Source organism: Magnolia sinica, chromosome 6 (genome assembly GCF_029962835.1).
Source record: "Magnolia sinica isolate HGM2019 chromosome 6, MsV1, whole genome shotgun sequence".
In the NCBI taxonomy this organism is placed as follows: domain Eukaryota; kingdom Viridiplantae; phylum Streptophyta; class Magnoliopsida; order Magnoliales; family Magnoliaceae; genus Magnolia; species Magnolia sinica.
The window spans coordinates 345,461-358,858 of NC_080578.1; the positions used below are offsets into that span (position 1 = coordinate 345,461).

At 41.3% G+C, this 13,398-nt stretch overlaps 1 protein-coding gene across 1 annotated transcript; it reads right to left on the reverse strand.

Annotated features, from left to right (window-relative positions):
- Nucleotides 1-8,388: 8,388 nt before the first annotated feature.
- On the reverse strand, nucleotides 8,389-11,360 carry LOC131247846 (abscisic acid 8'-hydroxylase 1-like). The gene is made up of 7 exons (XM_058247760.1): nucleotides 10,935-11,360; nucleotides 10,501-10,819; nucleotides 9,752-10,138; nucleotides 9,490-9,655; nucleotides 9,283-9,389; nucleotides 8,926-9,044; nucleotides 8,389-8,790 (listed from the first exon to the last, which is right to left on the reverse strand). Exons 1-7 carry the CDS (start codon nucleotides 11,135-11,137, stop codon nucleotides 8,697-8,699), a joined length of 1,395 nt encoding a protein of 464 aa, XP_058103743.1. The 5' UTR covers nucleotides 11,138-11,360; the 3' UTR covers nucleotides 8,389-8,696.
- Between the last annotated feature and the right edge of the window lie 2,038 nt (nucleotides 11,361-13,398).

A 13,398-nucleotide genomic window follows, 5' to 3' on the forward strand; every position in this document is an offset into this window, starting at 1 on the left:
GTATTGAGATTGAGATTGAGATTAAGAGAGAGAGAGAGAGAGAGAGAGAGAGAGAGAGAGAGAGAGAGAAGAGGGATTAGCCCATGGGCGTCGGGCGGGCGGGCATGTGGCGGGTAGAGAAAGAGAAGAAAGGGAAAGGGGGCTAGGATTGGGTGGGGTCGGGTAGGGTCGGATATTTTAGGAAAAGGTTATGTACGGTCGAGCTCATGGGAACTTCCCACGAGGTCAAGCTGTGTGGGCCCCACTGTGATGCATGTCGACCATCAACATTGTGCATTTGATGGGCCCCCTTTAAATTATGGGATATCCCAAAAATCAGCCATATACGGAACTTAGGTGGGCCATACCATCTAAAATCATATGAAGAAATGCCTAAAACATATAAAATCACCTGGTGGGGCCCACCTGAAATTTTGATGCATATGAAACTTGGTCTGACTCCTCATCCAAGTGGGACACACATAATGGATGGGCTGGATTTGTGAACCACATCTCGGTGGGCCTAACAAATGATTATGAATATTTTAATAGAGGGTAACCCCTCTTAACTTTTGTATGTGGTGTGGCCCAAAAAAGTCACGGATTGACTTGATTTTTAAGCCCCAGGTGTAAGCCCCGTATCCTAGACCGTACCGTTCCATAGGCTTCCGCTGTCTTCCCGGTCGAATTCTGGCAACCTTCGACCCTTAACCGGTATTTGCGCGCGACCTGGATTCTCATGCCGTCAACCCGAGTCGATTCAACTCAGGACTTATACCTTAGCGACCGCGTCATCGCCACGGTTCCGATGCCGCGACTCGCGCGCTGATGCGATGCTCTGGTTGGGAGTTGTGGGCCGGCGTTCGGTGCGAGGAAAACGCCGCGCGTGCGAATTCCAAGGGAATCTCTACAAGGTGTCACATCAATCAATCAATCCCATCAACCCCATCATGTCAAGTACACATCACTTTTCACCCTTTCCCAAGCAAGCCCCAAAGTCAAAAGTTCTTACACAAACCCATACCTCTCTTACAACTTTTGCCAAAAAAGTCAAAAAGTTCTTACACACCCATCCCTCTCTCTCCCATCCATCACTCCATCACCCATCACTCCCTCTCTCTCTCTCTCTCCCTTACAAGTCTCTCTCTCATTTCAAACTCTCCCATAAGCAATCCCATATGTATGAACCTCTCCAAGTCCTCCCATGGTGAGAAAAATGCTCATGTGTGGCCCACCTTTCCATCCCTAGATCTCTCATCTCAACCATCCATTTTTCATCTTCCTCCATCAAAGAGAAGCACAAGGAGCTAAGGAAGCCAAGGGAGCAAGAAGATCAAGCGGTGGGTGTTTTGATAGGGTAGATTTTGATGTTTTTAAGATGGGCTAAGTGAGGCCAACCGATCAATGGTTCGGATATCACTTTGGACCTTAAGATGTGGCCAATGGCCCACTTGGATCATCATGATCATTCCATGATGGGGCCATTCTCCATGGTCCCCATCATGATGTTTATTTTCTTACATATTTAGGGTCATCTAGACCATCTAATTTAGTGGAGAAGAGATCTCCACCGTTGGATTTAATTTTGATGGGCCCACATGTAATGGGACTCACTTGATGTATGATTTAGTGCAAGGGAGGGCCCATAGTGCCAGGGTCCCTCCATCACGCGGGTCCCACTCTCTCTCTCTATCCCTCTCTCTTTTATTTTATTATTTTTTTTTATGATAATGAGGTTATGTGGCCCACTTGAATGGACCCCACCATGAGGTAGGTACTTTATTCAAACCATTTATAAGTGGGGCCCATCTTATATGTGTAGTACCCATGCCATCCATCACTTAGTGGCCCACCTCCAACGTATATGCCAAGTCCAGCGTCCAGGGACGCTGGACGTCTGTCGGAAGAAACACAAATATAAGCTTCTTCCCAAGCTTGGAATGGTCCACTCATATGGGTCCCACCTTGATGTATGTATTAAATCCATGCCGTCCATTCCTTTCCTAAGCTTGTTTTAAGCATTGAGCCAAAAGATGGGATTAATCAGACCTTCGGGCGGGCCATACCATACCAAATGGTGGTTTTCACCATTGAAACCTTCCCTGATTTCCTATACGCCAAAATATGTCCGATATTGGACTTGTTTTGCTCGTGTTGAGCCATGGAAGGCCATTGGACGGTGTAGATTATCAAAATGTGGACCCCACCTGCGAAAACCACGGGAAAACAAAAATAAAAAAAATAAAATCATCAGCAGCAGCTGCTGCTGCTGCTGTGTCAGACGCAGCAGGCAGCGCCTGCGCACGGCGTCCGGGCGGACGGACGTACCAACAGCCACCCACGGCTGTAGCCGTGGGCCCCACCTTGATGTTTATATGTCATCTAACCCGTTCATAGTGTGGGCCACCCCCTGACGTGTGCCCACCCCAAAAATCAGCCTGATCCAAGACTCAGGCGGCCCACACCGTAGGAAAGAGTGGAATTGAGCCTCTACCTTTGAAACTCTTTTTGGGTCCACAGAAGTTTTGGATCAGGGTGAAAATTGTTGTCGCCCCTCATCTAGGCCCACGTGGCCTTATCAACGGTTTGGATGGACTGTAAACATTATGGTGGGCCTCACATGGAGCCCACATAGATGTATGTGTTTCATTTCCACCGTCCGCCTGGACGGTGGACGTGGAGCCCACTGTGATACGTGGAGCCCACTGTGATATGTGGAGCCCACTGAGATGTGTGCGCGTGCGTGTGTGGGTGGGTGCATGCGTGTGTGTGTGCGTGCGTGTGTGTATATATATATATATATAATATTATATCATATATAATATCATATGTATTATATATATATATATTATATTATATCATATTTAATATAATATTGGTGGGAGGCCCACCTCAGTTTGCTTGTGGCCTGTGATTGAGGCCCACCTTGATATAGATGTAAGGCCCATGGGTCGAGGCCCATAGATGTATTAGGAGCCCATGGGTTATGGCCCATTAAAAATGTTTTGGGGCCAATGGGTTTAGGCCCATTTGATGTACATATGGGGCCCAATTGGCGAGGCCCATTTGATACACAAACGGCCCATAAGATTAGGCCCATTTGATGCATTCTAAGGCCCACGGGTTATAGTCCATTGCAATGCACATAAGGCCCATTGGTGCGGCCCAATGATGTGGCCCACTTGATGAACATAAGGCCCATATGACATGGCCCATATGACGTATTTAAGGCCCAATGGGATGTACCTAAGGTCCATTGCAATGTACGATCCCAACATGGGTTATGTAATGATGTTTACATCGGGCTGTACCTTGGGAGCAATGGCGGTTTGACGTCCCCATTGCAAGTATAGTGTTGGTTAAATGTCCTCATTATGACTTTCCCTAGGGCCCATTGTTAGGCTTGTACATGTTATGTGTAGGCCGTCTAGGCCCATCTTCGTTATGCACATCATCCATCCTATAGAACATGTTTAATTCCATGATTCATGATCATATGCATCATACGTATGCTTGATATGAGAAATGACTGATCATAGCATATGCCTTTGGGCAGATTGTTTAGGGGCTCCCATACAGGGGGTGTTGCCCTACATGAGCGCATGATACGCATAGGATTGCAGTATGACTGGATAGTGTGATTCATGCATTCGCATTGTGTGATATGGTTACTGTACGCCTTAGCGACATCAGGGCCGTAGCCTCCACAGACGTATCGTGGTTGGCAGGATTGGATACCGAAAATACTGTTCTACATGGGGTGCGATAGATATCCTTGGGTGAAAGTCCCTAAACCCTTATGGTACCAAGAGGTTGCTCCAACGTCTAGACCGAGTGGGTGCATGAGCGCTGAGTGCCGATTACCAGACGGTTGCGCTTTCCACTGTGTCGTGGTCGGTTGGAAGGGGGTGCGGCCTTACCCGCCCGAGAGTAGGGGGCAATGCTAGGCTGAGTCTGACCAGCTCGAGGAATGGGTCCGCTATTGACGAGCCGAGCCCGATTTTGGCAGGCGGATAGTGAGGTCTTTTCCACTCACCTTATTGCGCGCGATGGGGCGGCAATCTGGCTTGGAGTGTACTAGACCCCGGTGATATTTCAGATTTTGAGCTGTATCGATATGTGGACTTAGACGAGGATTTGTATGCTTGAGCTGCATTTCGCATTGCATGGCCTTGGTATAGCCGACATCATTCTTTGCACCGCATGGCCTTGGTACGGCTAATGGTATTCTTGGCATTCATCAGCATGTTCCGCATTACTCTGATACTGCATAACTGCATTACCACCTTGAGCATACACTTTCACCACCCTTTAAGCTTTCTATAAGCTTATGCACGACCGTTGCGTGCAGGTAACGTTGGATCGCAGCAGCGCTGAGGCTTGGGCGCATGGCAGATCATTTTGGAGTTTTTGTTCATCATCCTTGTATTTCGCTTTATGCTCATTGTACTTGTAAAGTTTTTGATCATAGTGAAAATGTGATAGAGTTTTTGGTTGTTGTTGTGGGTTATGCCTTTGGTTATGCTTATTACGAATCAAACTGATGTTGAAAATTCTCCTTGTAGCATCCCAGGATCGGAACCTGGCGAATGGGCGCTGGGAGCCGAGAATGGGGTTCTACAGAGGCTGTCGGCGCCGGATTCGGCGATCGGGAATTTTGTGAGCCCGGTTTCTGAGTTTGGGGCGTGACACCAGGCCCACCATGAAATGGTGCATCTAACTGATTGGGTAGATGTTCGACACCCATCACGGTGGGGCCCACACAGTTCGACTGTATGAGAAGTTCCCATGAGCTCGACCGTATGGAACCTTTTCCCATACATACATACATACATACATATATATATATATATATATATATATAATAATAATAATAATAATAATAATAATAAATTATAAAATTATTATATATCCATCATTAAAATCCTCCTAAGGCCCACTGTCATGTTTATTTGACATCCAATATGTTGATTAGGTCATACAGGGCCAGATGAAGGGGAAAAACAAAAATTTGTTTGATCCAAAACTTTTATGGCCCCAAAATATTTTTTAATAGTTGACGCTCATTCAACACTGTTTCTTGATATGTGGTCCACTTAAGATTTGGATATATCTCATTTTTGGTCTCATACCGTAAGATGATCTTTAAAAATAGATAGATGACATGGATTAAACACATACATCATGGTAGGGCTTACAGAGCCAACCACCAGCCATTAGATGGTGTCAGGGGGAGTAGCCAATCTATTCCCCTTATTTGTGGTGTGGTCCATTTAATCTTTGGATATGATTCATTTTTGGGATAATTCTCTAAATTTATCTCAAAAAATGGATGAACGGTGAGGGTTGATCCCAAATTTTCGGTAAATCCAAAACTCAAGTGTACCATGCCACGTGAAACAGTGTGGAATAATGATTTCCACCGTTGATACCTTCCTTGGGCCCACAATCATGTTTATTTGACATCTAACATGTTCATAATATCAAAAAGATATAAATGAAAAGAAAACACAAACATCAGCTTGATCCAAAACTTCCACGAATGTTATTTTTAATGTTGGACGTCAGTCCCTACTTTGTAGTCCACTTAAGCTTTGGACCTGCCCCATTTTTTGGTTAATATCTTAAAATGATTTGAGAAAAGCGTTGAATAGTATGGAGAAAGTCAATCCATGACTAAGGTGGGCCAAGAGCTTAAAAATAAAGTCAATCCATGACTTAGGTGGGCCACACCACATAATATAATAGAGAGGGGTTTCCTTAAAACATTCATAATCATATATTGGGTCTGCCTAAATGTAATTCACATATCTAACCAACTCATTACGTGTGTCCCACTTGGATGAGGGGTCAGACTAATTTTCAGCTGCATCCAAAACTCATGTGGGCCCCACCAATTTTCAGCCGCGAAAATTTTCGAAGTGAAACATATAGCAGTTTTACCGGTAAAAAGATTATTCTCGATGGCTTTCATTCGTTAGTAAAACTCAGGGCGAAAGTTTTCTACATGAAAAATATAACAGTTTTACCGACGCAAATTTTCGTCGGTAAAAACATTATTCCCGATGATTTCAGTTCATTGGTAAAACTTAGGGAAAATATAACAGTTTTATCGACGCAAATTTTCGTCGGTACAAACATTATTCCTGACGGTTTCAGTTCGTTGGTAAAACTCAACGCGAAAATTTTCGAAGTGAAAAATATAACAGTTTTATCGACGAAAATTTTCGTTGGTAAAAACATTATTCCCAACGGTTTCAGTTTGTCGATAAAACTCAGTGCGAGGTAAAAACATCATTCCTGAAGGTTTCAGTTCGTCGGTAAAACTCAGCGTGAAAATTTTCGAAGTGAAAAATATAACAGTTTTACCGGAAAATTTTCGTCGGTAAAAACATTATTCCCGACGGTTTTCGTTCGTCGGTAAAACTTGGGGCGAATATTGACGATGGGAAAAATATAACAGTTTTACCGACGAAAAGTTTCGTCGGTAAAAACATTATTCCCGACGGTTTCAATTTGTCGGTAAAACTTAGCATGAAAATTTTTGAAGTGAAAAATATAACAGTTTTACTGACAAAAATTTTCGTTGGTAAAAGTAGTTTTGTGCTTTTTACCGACGAAAATTTTCATCGGTAAAACTCTTACAGCGAAGTTTTCAAAATAGCGCGAAAATTTTCTATATTAAAAATTATAAAAGTTTTACCGACGAAAATTTTTGTCGGTAAAAACAATATTACCGACGAAAAAAATTTTATCGGTAAAAGTGCTGTTTTACCGACGAAAAAAAATTTCGTCGGTAAAAAAGTACTTTTTACCGACGAAATTTTTTTCATCGGCAAAAATTTCATTGGTAAAAGCGCTATTTCTTGTACTGACGTTCTCGTGATCAATGAGATCTCTTCGTTTTTCTTTTATTCTCTTATTGTCTATCCACTCCTGCGTGAGTGAAAAAGGTTGTAACGTTCTACTTCATAGTGGATTGTTGATCTAGACGAGGTCCCGTGGTTTATACCTCTTTGAGGATTTTCCAAGTAAAAATCTCGTATGGTATGATTTATGCTTTGATTTATTTCATTGCTTTATTATCTCATAAATCTGGTTTGTTTTGGAAGGCTATCCTAAGATTTTGTAAAAGGCTAGATCATAAGATTTTGTGGAAGGCCCCCAACACAGATAGCATGAACATTCCCTGGTCAAACAAATTAGGTCATGCATCTTTTAGCCCACATGTGAATTGAGTATGGCTGTCCTTCCATTTCTGCGCCGATGGAGGCTTGGATGTCGGTATGCACATATTGGCCAGTTCCAAACAAGAGTTAGATCCCTCCATCGGCAGTTTCTAATTAAAATTGAGGATTGGTCGACTCGTGCTGCTAGAATATGCAGTTCACTGTCCTAATAAAGCAGCGAACATCTTTCTATCCGCCATATAGTAGGTACCATATGGAACTCAGTTTACTAGTTAATCTGTTTTACGTTTTGCGGATTTGCATCTTTAGATTTTTTTTATTTTTTATCTTCCAGGGTTGGGCAGATAGGGACGCTAGCAACAGCAAGTGATGCGCTATTTTCCTTTAATCTTGTCCAAAAGCATTAAGAAGAAAAATGGCTAGTTTGGAGGTTCTTTGCATAATTAATTTGTTACATGATTAGTTGTAGTTTGCACCCTGAAATGAAGCCTGCAATAGATACTTGCTTATTGATTTCTCTCCTTCTCCTTGATCATGTTAAGGAGGAATCTTCAACCTTCAAACTAGCCATTTTTACTGTTTCTTGCTCTATTCCATTGTCAACAATGGACGTCGAAATCAATACAGCTGTCTCTTGATACATCCATGTTTCTGTCAATAATGGGAATTGAAAATATCAACTGAACGTACATACCGTGTCTTATTTTCAACAATCACTACATAAAATTCAATTGAACCCTGCATTCTACATCTCACTGTCAGTGGTGACTGTATTGGAAAGTCTAGGATTTTCATGTGTTCCATGCGTACAACTGCCGCTTTCAAAGAATGCGTATAGAGCACGATTTTCCACACATTCGGCTGAGATATTTTATGATTCTCCCATTAATTTCACACGGCCGTCTTAATGAATAAGTGGATTTCTTTTGTTTATTTCAACGATATAGTGTATCAAGCACTTGATCGATGTTCCAAACCTTTATATCATGTCGGGTTACAACCGTATGTTTTTCTAATACATTATAATTAAGCATTTAAGCAGTCATCTTTAATTATCAGATACACATTTTTCCATTTCTTGATTTTTATTTATTAACATTAAACATGGCCAATGCAAACCCAACCTAACATCCAATTAAAAGTCTAACCATTCTGATTTGTACAAAAAGTAAAGCTTAATGTCCATATTCTATTCTGATGATTTTTGGACACATTCTCAAATTCTAACTGAATCTTTCTGTTATGGTATGAAAGGCTTGTACAAAAATCACCCTTTGGGTGGTTGATGACTAGTAGTAAATGTTCTTTTGCATTTTAAGTTTCTTCTATTTACCCAAAAAAAGTAAATAGAGGGATTTTCATCTTGGGAAGCTTATCAAAATCTCAACCCTCCAATTGCAAGATTCTCTCTCTCTCTCTCTCTCTCTCTCTCTCTCTCTCTCTCTCGATGGACATTATTTTGGAGGAGTTTCTCTGTATTTGTCGATGAAATTGATATCGCCCACCACTTAACCAGTTCCCTTTCATTCATGTCTTGAGAGAGAATATGATGGGTAGCCCATTTTGGGGAAGTGCAAACGGGCCATATTGTATACCACTCTGTGGGCCCAGAACAGACCACCTGAAAAGGACATCCAAAGTCATGAGAAAATAGTTGGCATGAAAGGAGGTTGTGATATACACGACACCTCCACGGTAGCTTCTGTTATCATAAGGAGGTAATGGAAAGTTGGTGCCGTTTGAATGAGTTGGTTACCTGTACTTGGTGGTTAGGTGATGGAGAAGGACTAGTATCTCCAGCTTCGCTAGCTCATTCCCTGGGCAAGAGTGGATTCCATTGCCAAATGGCATGAAGGTGTTTGCCTTGGGGGCTACCTGCATTTATGTAGTTTAATTGATTAAAACCCACTATCTTATTATAATCATTATTATTAGCCATAAAAATCAAAACAAGTTTTAAAAAGAAAAACTCAAGACCATGGTTGGATTTTATCAGTCTTTATGGGAGGAGAGAGAACTGGTGGGGTTAAACATTAAAAATACAAAAAAAAAAAAAAGAAAAAAAAAGAAAAAAAAAAGGTGGTGGTAGGCTATTCCAATTTTGAAATAGTACCTCAAATCTGGTAGGATCAAACTTGTCAGGATCAGTAAAGATGTCAGGGCTGTGGTGAATATTCCTAAACAGTGGTAAAACTTTCCATCCTTTCGGAATAAGGTAACCTGAAAAAGAATAAGAGTCATAATCATTAAAGAAGAATATAACTGTATTAATAACTTGAGAAAGCAAGAAAGATAATATGAAGATATGAGCAGAACCAACCTTCATATTCCACATCTTCCACTGCTTCTCTGAAGGTGAAAGATAAGATTGAAGCAATCCTCATTGTCTCTTGAATCACCCTAGAGCTTATTGGCATGTTCTTGGTATCTGCCCAACTCAAAGCCAATCCCTTCTCTTTATTTCTACTTATTGCTTCTTGTTCTTCCTATTAAATATTTAAACAAAAATAACAAATAAAAATTGAATTTCAATCCTTGGCCTTCATTTCAAGGGAGAAATTAACCCAAAAACAATTCCTTACGGTGACAGCTTGTAGGAAGCTTGGGTTCTCTCCGAGGTACTTGACGATCCATGTGAGCACACTGGCGGTGGTGTCTCTAGCTGCGAAGATGACACCAATGATGTTGTCAGCAATCTGCTCGTCAGTCAGACCTTCTTTCTCTGCCATGAGAGATCCAAGCAAGTCATTGCTCTCTTCCTGACTCTGCCTTCTGGAAGCTAGTATCTGGGACAGGATATGAGCAAGCTGCTTTCTTGCCTTCATTGCCTTGTGGAATAGAGTCCCAGGCAGGTTGATGGGCATCGAATTGTATCCCTTTTCTAAAATGTAATAGCACTGCTTGAGCTCTTCTCTGTCCAGAATTTCATCTTTTCCAAATATGGAAAGCAGTGAAACATTGAATGCATACTGCAGTAAAACCAACAGATAAAAACAGAAAATATCAGTTCCCATACTATATTTTTTTCAAATTGAAAAACTGGCAAACTTTTCGTATTTTATTAATTAATCTTTCTAAAAATGGTTTTATTTTCAGAAATTCAAAAATTATGCTTCATGAATTAGAAGCAGGGTATACTTGAGACTGTCACCAAATTAACCAAGTAATACTAATCAACGGGTTCTGGTGAATGGGCATTCGAATTCCAACAGCTTTTATACTTGTAATTAGGCATAAACCGGGATACCATGTTAGTAAATTGGGAAATGTAAATGATGGAAAAGCAGAGGAAGAAGGAGAGGCTCTGTTTAAGAAAGAGGAGAGAAGTTACCGTCTTCATCTCCTGAAAAGTGTTGATGGAATGGCCATCCCATGAACGGAGAGAGTGGAGAGCAATAGCCTCGACCTCGGGAACGAGGGTCCTGATTGCCTCAGGCATAACTGCTCTGAGAACCAACCTCCTCAATTTGGAGTGATACTCTCCTTGCTGAAAGAAGAGAGCCTGTCGACCCAACATCCTCTCTTTGCTGGCGGGGAAGGTGGGCTTGAAGAGATGGGCTCGACTCACCAACACAAACTTGGCTGCCTCAGGGCTCGACATCATCACACAAGGGCACCCCAGTATGTGGCTCTTGAATATACTTCCATAGCTATTTAAGAAGAAAGGAAAAAAGAAAAACATAATATCAATATGAATAGCCGAAAATTTCTTTCTTTCTTTTCAAGCTAAAGAAACGCATAGAATTATGTTGTTTGTAGACGGACCTCTTTTGTTTGGAAGCAAAGAAGACATTTGGGTTTTGAGAGTAGAGTTGGAAGGTTTGGCCAACATAAGGCCAACCTAAAGAACCAGGGGGTAGAGGCAATTTCTTTACCCTCCTTGAATTTGACTTCTCTGCTATTAGATTGTAGAATAGAAAGAAGAGAGAAACTAACAAGAATAAGGAAATTGATAAGATGGTGTCCATCTTATTTTCAGTTTTCTCTGTTTTCTTATGATGAAAGAAGAGACAGAGACTAACTGCTAATATAAGGAGCTGCTCAAGATGAGTGAATCAAACTAGTCGCGTTGAAGGGTATTTATAACGGTACAAGTCATTGAATTACAGCTCGAATCCCACCCACGGATTCTCCCTCCAGCTCATGTTTACGGCCCTACACAGATTTAGAGAGAGAGAGAGAGAGAGAGAGAGAGAGAGCAAACGGGAGTATTAGTTAGATGCATGGATAGAAAGATTGTCAGGGAGGGACCGGAATCCTGTCCAACACCTATTCTGCACAGCGCGTGTAAAACATCCAACCTTTTGGAGCCCACTAAATACACTCCGTCCATCAGGTTCTTGGCTCGTTTCTTAGAAGCTGGGGCAAAAAATCAGCTAAACTCAGGTGGGCCTCACTACTAGGAAAGATTGAGATGGATGTGATGGGTTCACCATGGTGTTTTGTTTTTTCGTTAAACTGATTGAGATGAAAGTTAGGATAAAAAATCAGTCTGGTTTAAATATTGGGAATGCCACGCCGTAGCAACTTGGAGGTTTTAGGAAAGGTTTCACACTGGTGTGAGCCATCATACCTTTTCATCCTGTTCGTCTTCTGCATGCAAGGTTAAAATAATGGTTCTCTTCCGACGGACGAAATGGATTTACATGTAAAACATAGTGGCCCTAGAGAGCTTGGTTGTTTCAGGAGCTGCGCCTCACCAAGGACAGTGTGGCCCTTACCGTGGGGCCTACCTTAATGTATGTATTTTGTATAGACGTTGTACATGAGTTTTGCTGGATCATCAGCCCAAAAATGAAGAAGATTCAAATCTTAGGTGGACTATACTATAAGAAATAGTGTTTGTTGAATGACCCATCACTAAAAACTTCTAGGGCCAATCGCAATGTTTTTTTAATGCTTATTTTCCATTCTAACCTGTGAGTGTAAAAAACAAATATTAGCTTCATCAAAAACTTACATGGGCCATTAATGGTTAATCGCCACTGTTTCCTATAGTATGGTCCAATTGAGATTTGGATCTTCTTCATTTTTGGTTTACTGCTTTAAAATGATATGGCAAAATGGATGGACGGCGTGGATATAGAAGGGCCGCACCTTCTTGGGTGAAACCGGAGTCGCACCTAATACGCTCTTAGTAAGTTCTAAGCAGCTGCGCAAAAACCGGCATTGTAGAGAATTCCTGTACGAGAGAGAGGGCGCGTGTCGCTGGAAGAGCTGGGATGGCTGGGATAGATTTATTCTTTATTTTAATATTATAAAAGTATATTTTGTCTCCATATGACTGTCGATCGAGATAGGGTGTCATATAGGTATGGTCTTCAAAAGCGGCCATATTCCTAGAGAGAGAAGAAACTCAAAACAGGGGATTTGAATTTTCTGAACGATTCCTCATCGTAACCAAAAAGAGAGAAGGACTGAACATGGATATCAACTAAAACGGTTTTGACAAAAACGACTCTTGTGTGTTGTTTTATTTTTTTCTTCTTTGGCGAACGTGGTTTGACAAAGATTACGGTCCGTAACATTGTTATCATGACTAGTTGATCAGCTTCTCTTCCCTTTCCTTGTTATTTCAAACCAGTGAATCATAACTTTTGAATTAAATCATGTAGAGGTGTCAATCATTTCCCAAGTTAACCTTTTTATTTTTAAATTATTATTTAGGTTTTTGGATTGGAAGGTTAAAAAAGAGAGTAATAAATGGGGTGAGGAAGGTCATCCATGGCATGTGACGGTACAAGAAATTAGAAGTTGGTAAAGATATTTTGAGTCAAAATTGGAGAATGGAGTGCAGAGTCCGTGACCATTCGGATACGGTGCATCATACCTGGATGCATGCTAACAAGTCAAACCATCAGCTAATTGTACGTCAAGGTCCTTGCTAGACCGCCATCCTCATTTGATTTTTCTTCTGCTCCACATAATACCTTTGGGCCCTCTTCCCTCTTTTATTTTATTTTATTTTATTTTATTTGGTCAAGCACGACCAATGCCGATACAGCCGCACAGACAAATAAATAAATAAATCATTGCAGGTAAAAACGACCCTACTTAATTGCAACTTACTTTCTTACTTGCATGCATACGCAGGTGCTCGAATAGTTTTTTTTTTTTTTTTACTTTTACTCTTTTTTTCTTCTGGGATACATTGCATTGTCGTACAGCAATTCATACCATCCAAACCATTGAACCAACTACAGGTGGAGTAGGACCAAAAACTTACATT

Excerpts from the sequence above, each read along its gene's own strand:
- LOC131247846 (XM_058247760.1), bottom strand. The coding sequence starts at position 11,137 with ATGGACACCATCTTATCAATTTCCTTATTCTTGTTAGTTTCTCTCTTC. Across the intron at positions 9,390-9,489 it reads GGAAGATGTGGAATATGAAG|GTTACCTTATTCCGAAAGGA; the intron begins GTTGGTTCTGCT and ends ATTCTTTTTCAG. Across the intron at positions 8,791-8,925 it reads CACCTAACCACCAAGTACAG|GTGGTCTGTTCTGGGCCCAC; the intron begins GTAACCAACTCA and ends TGTCCTTTTCAG.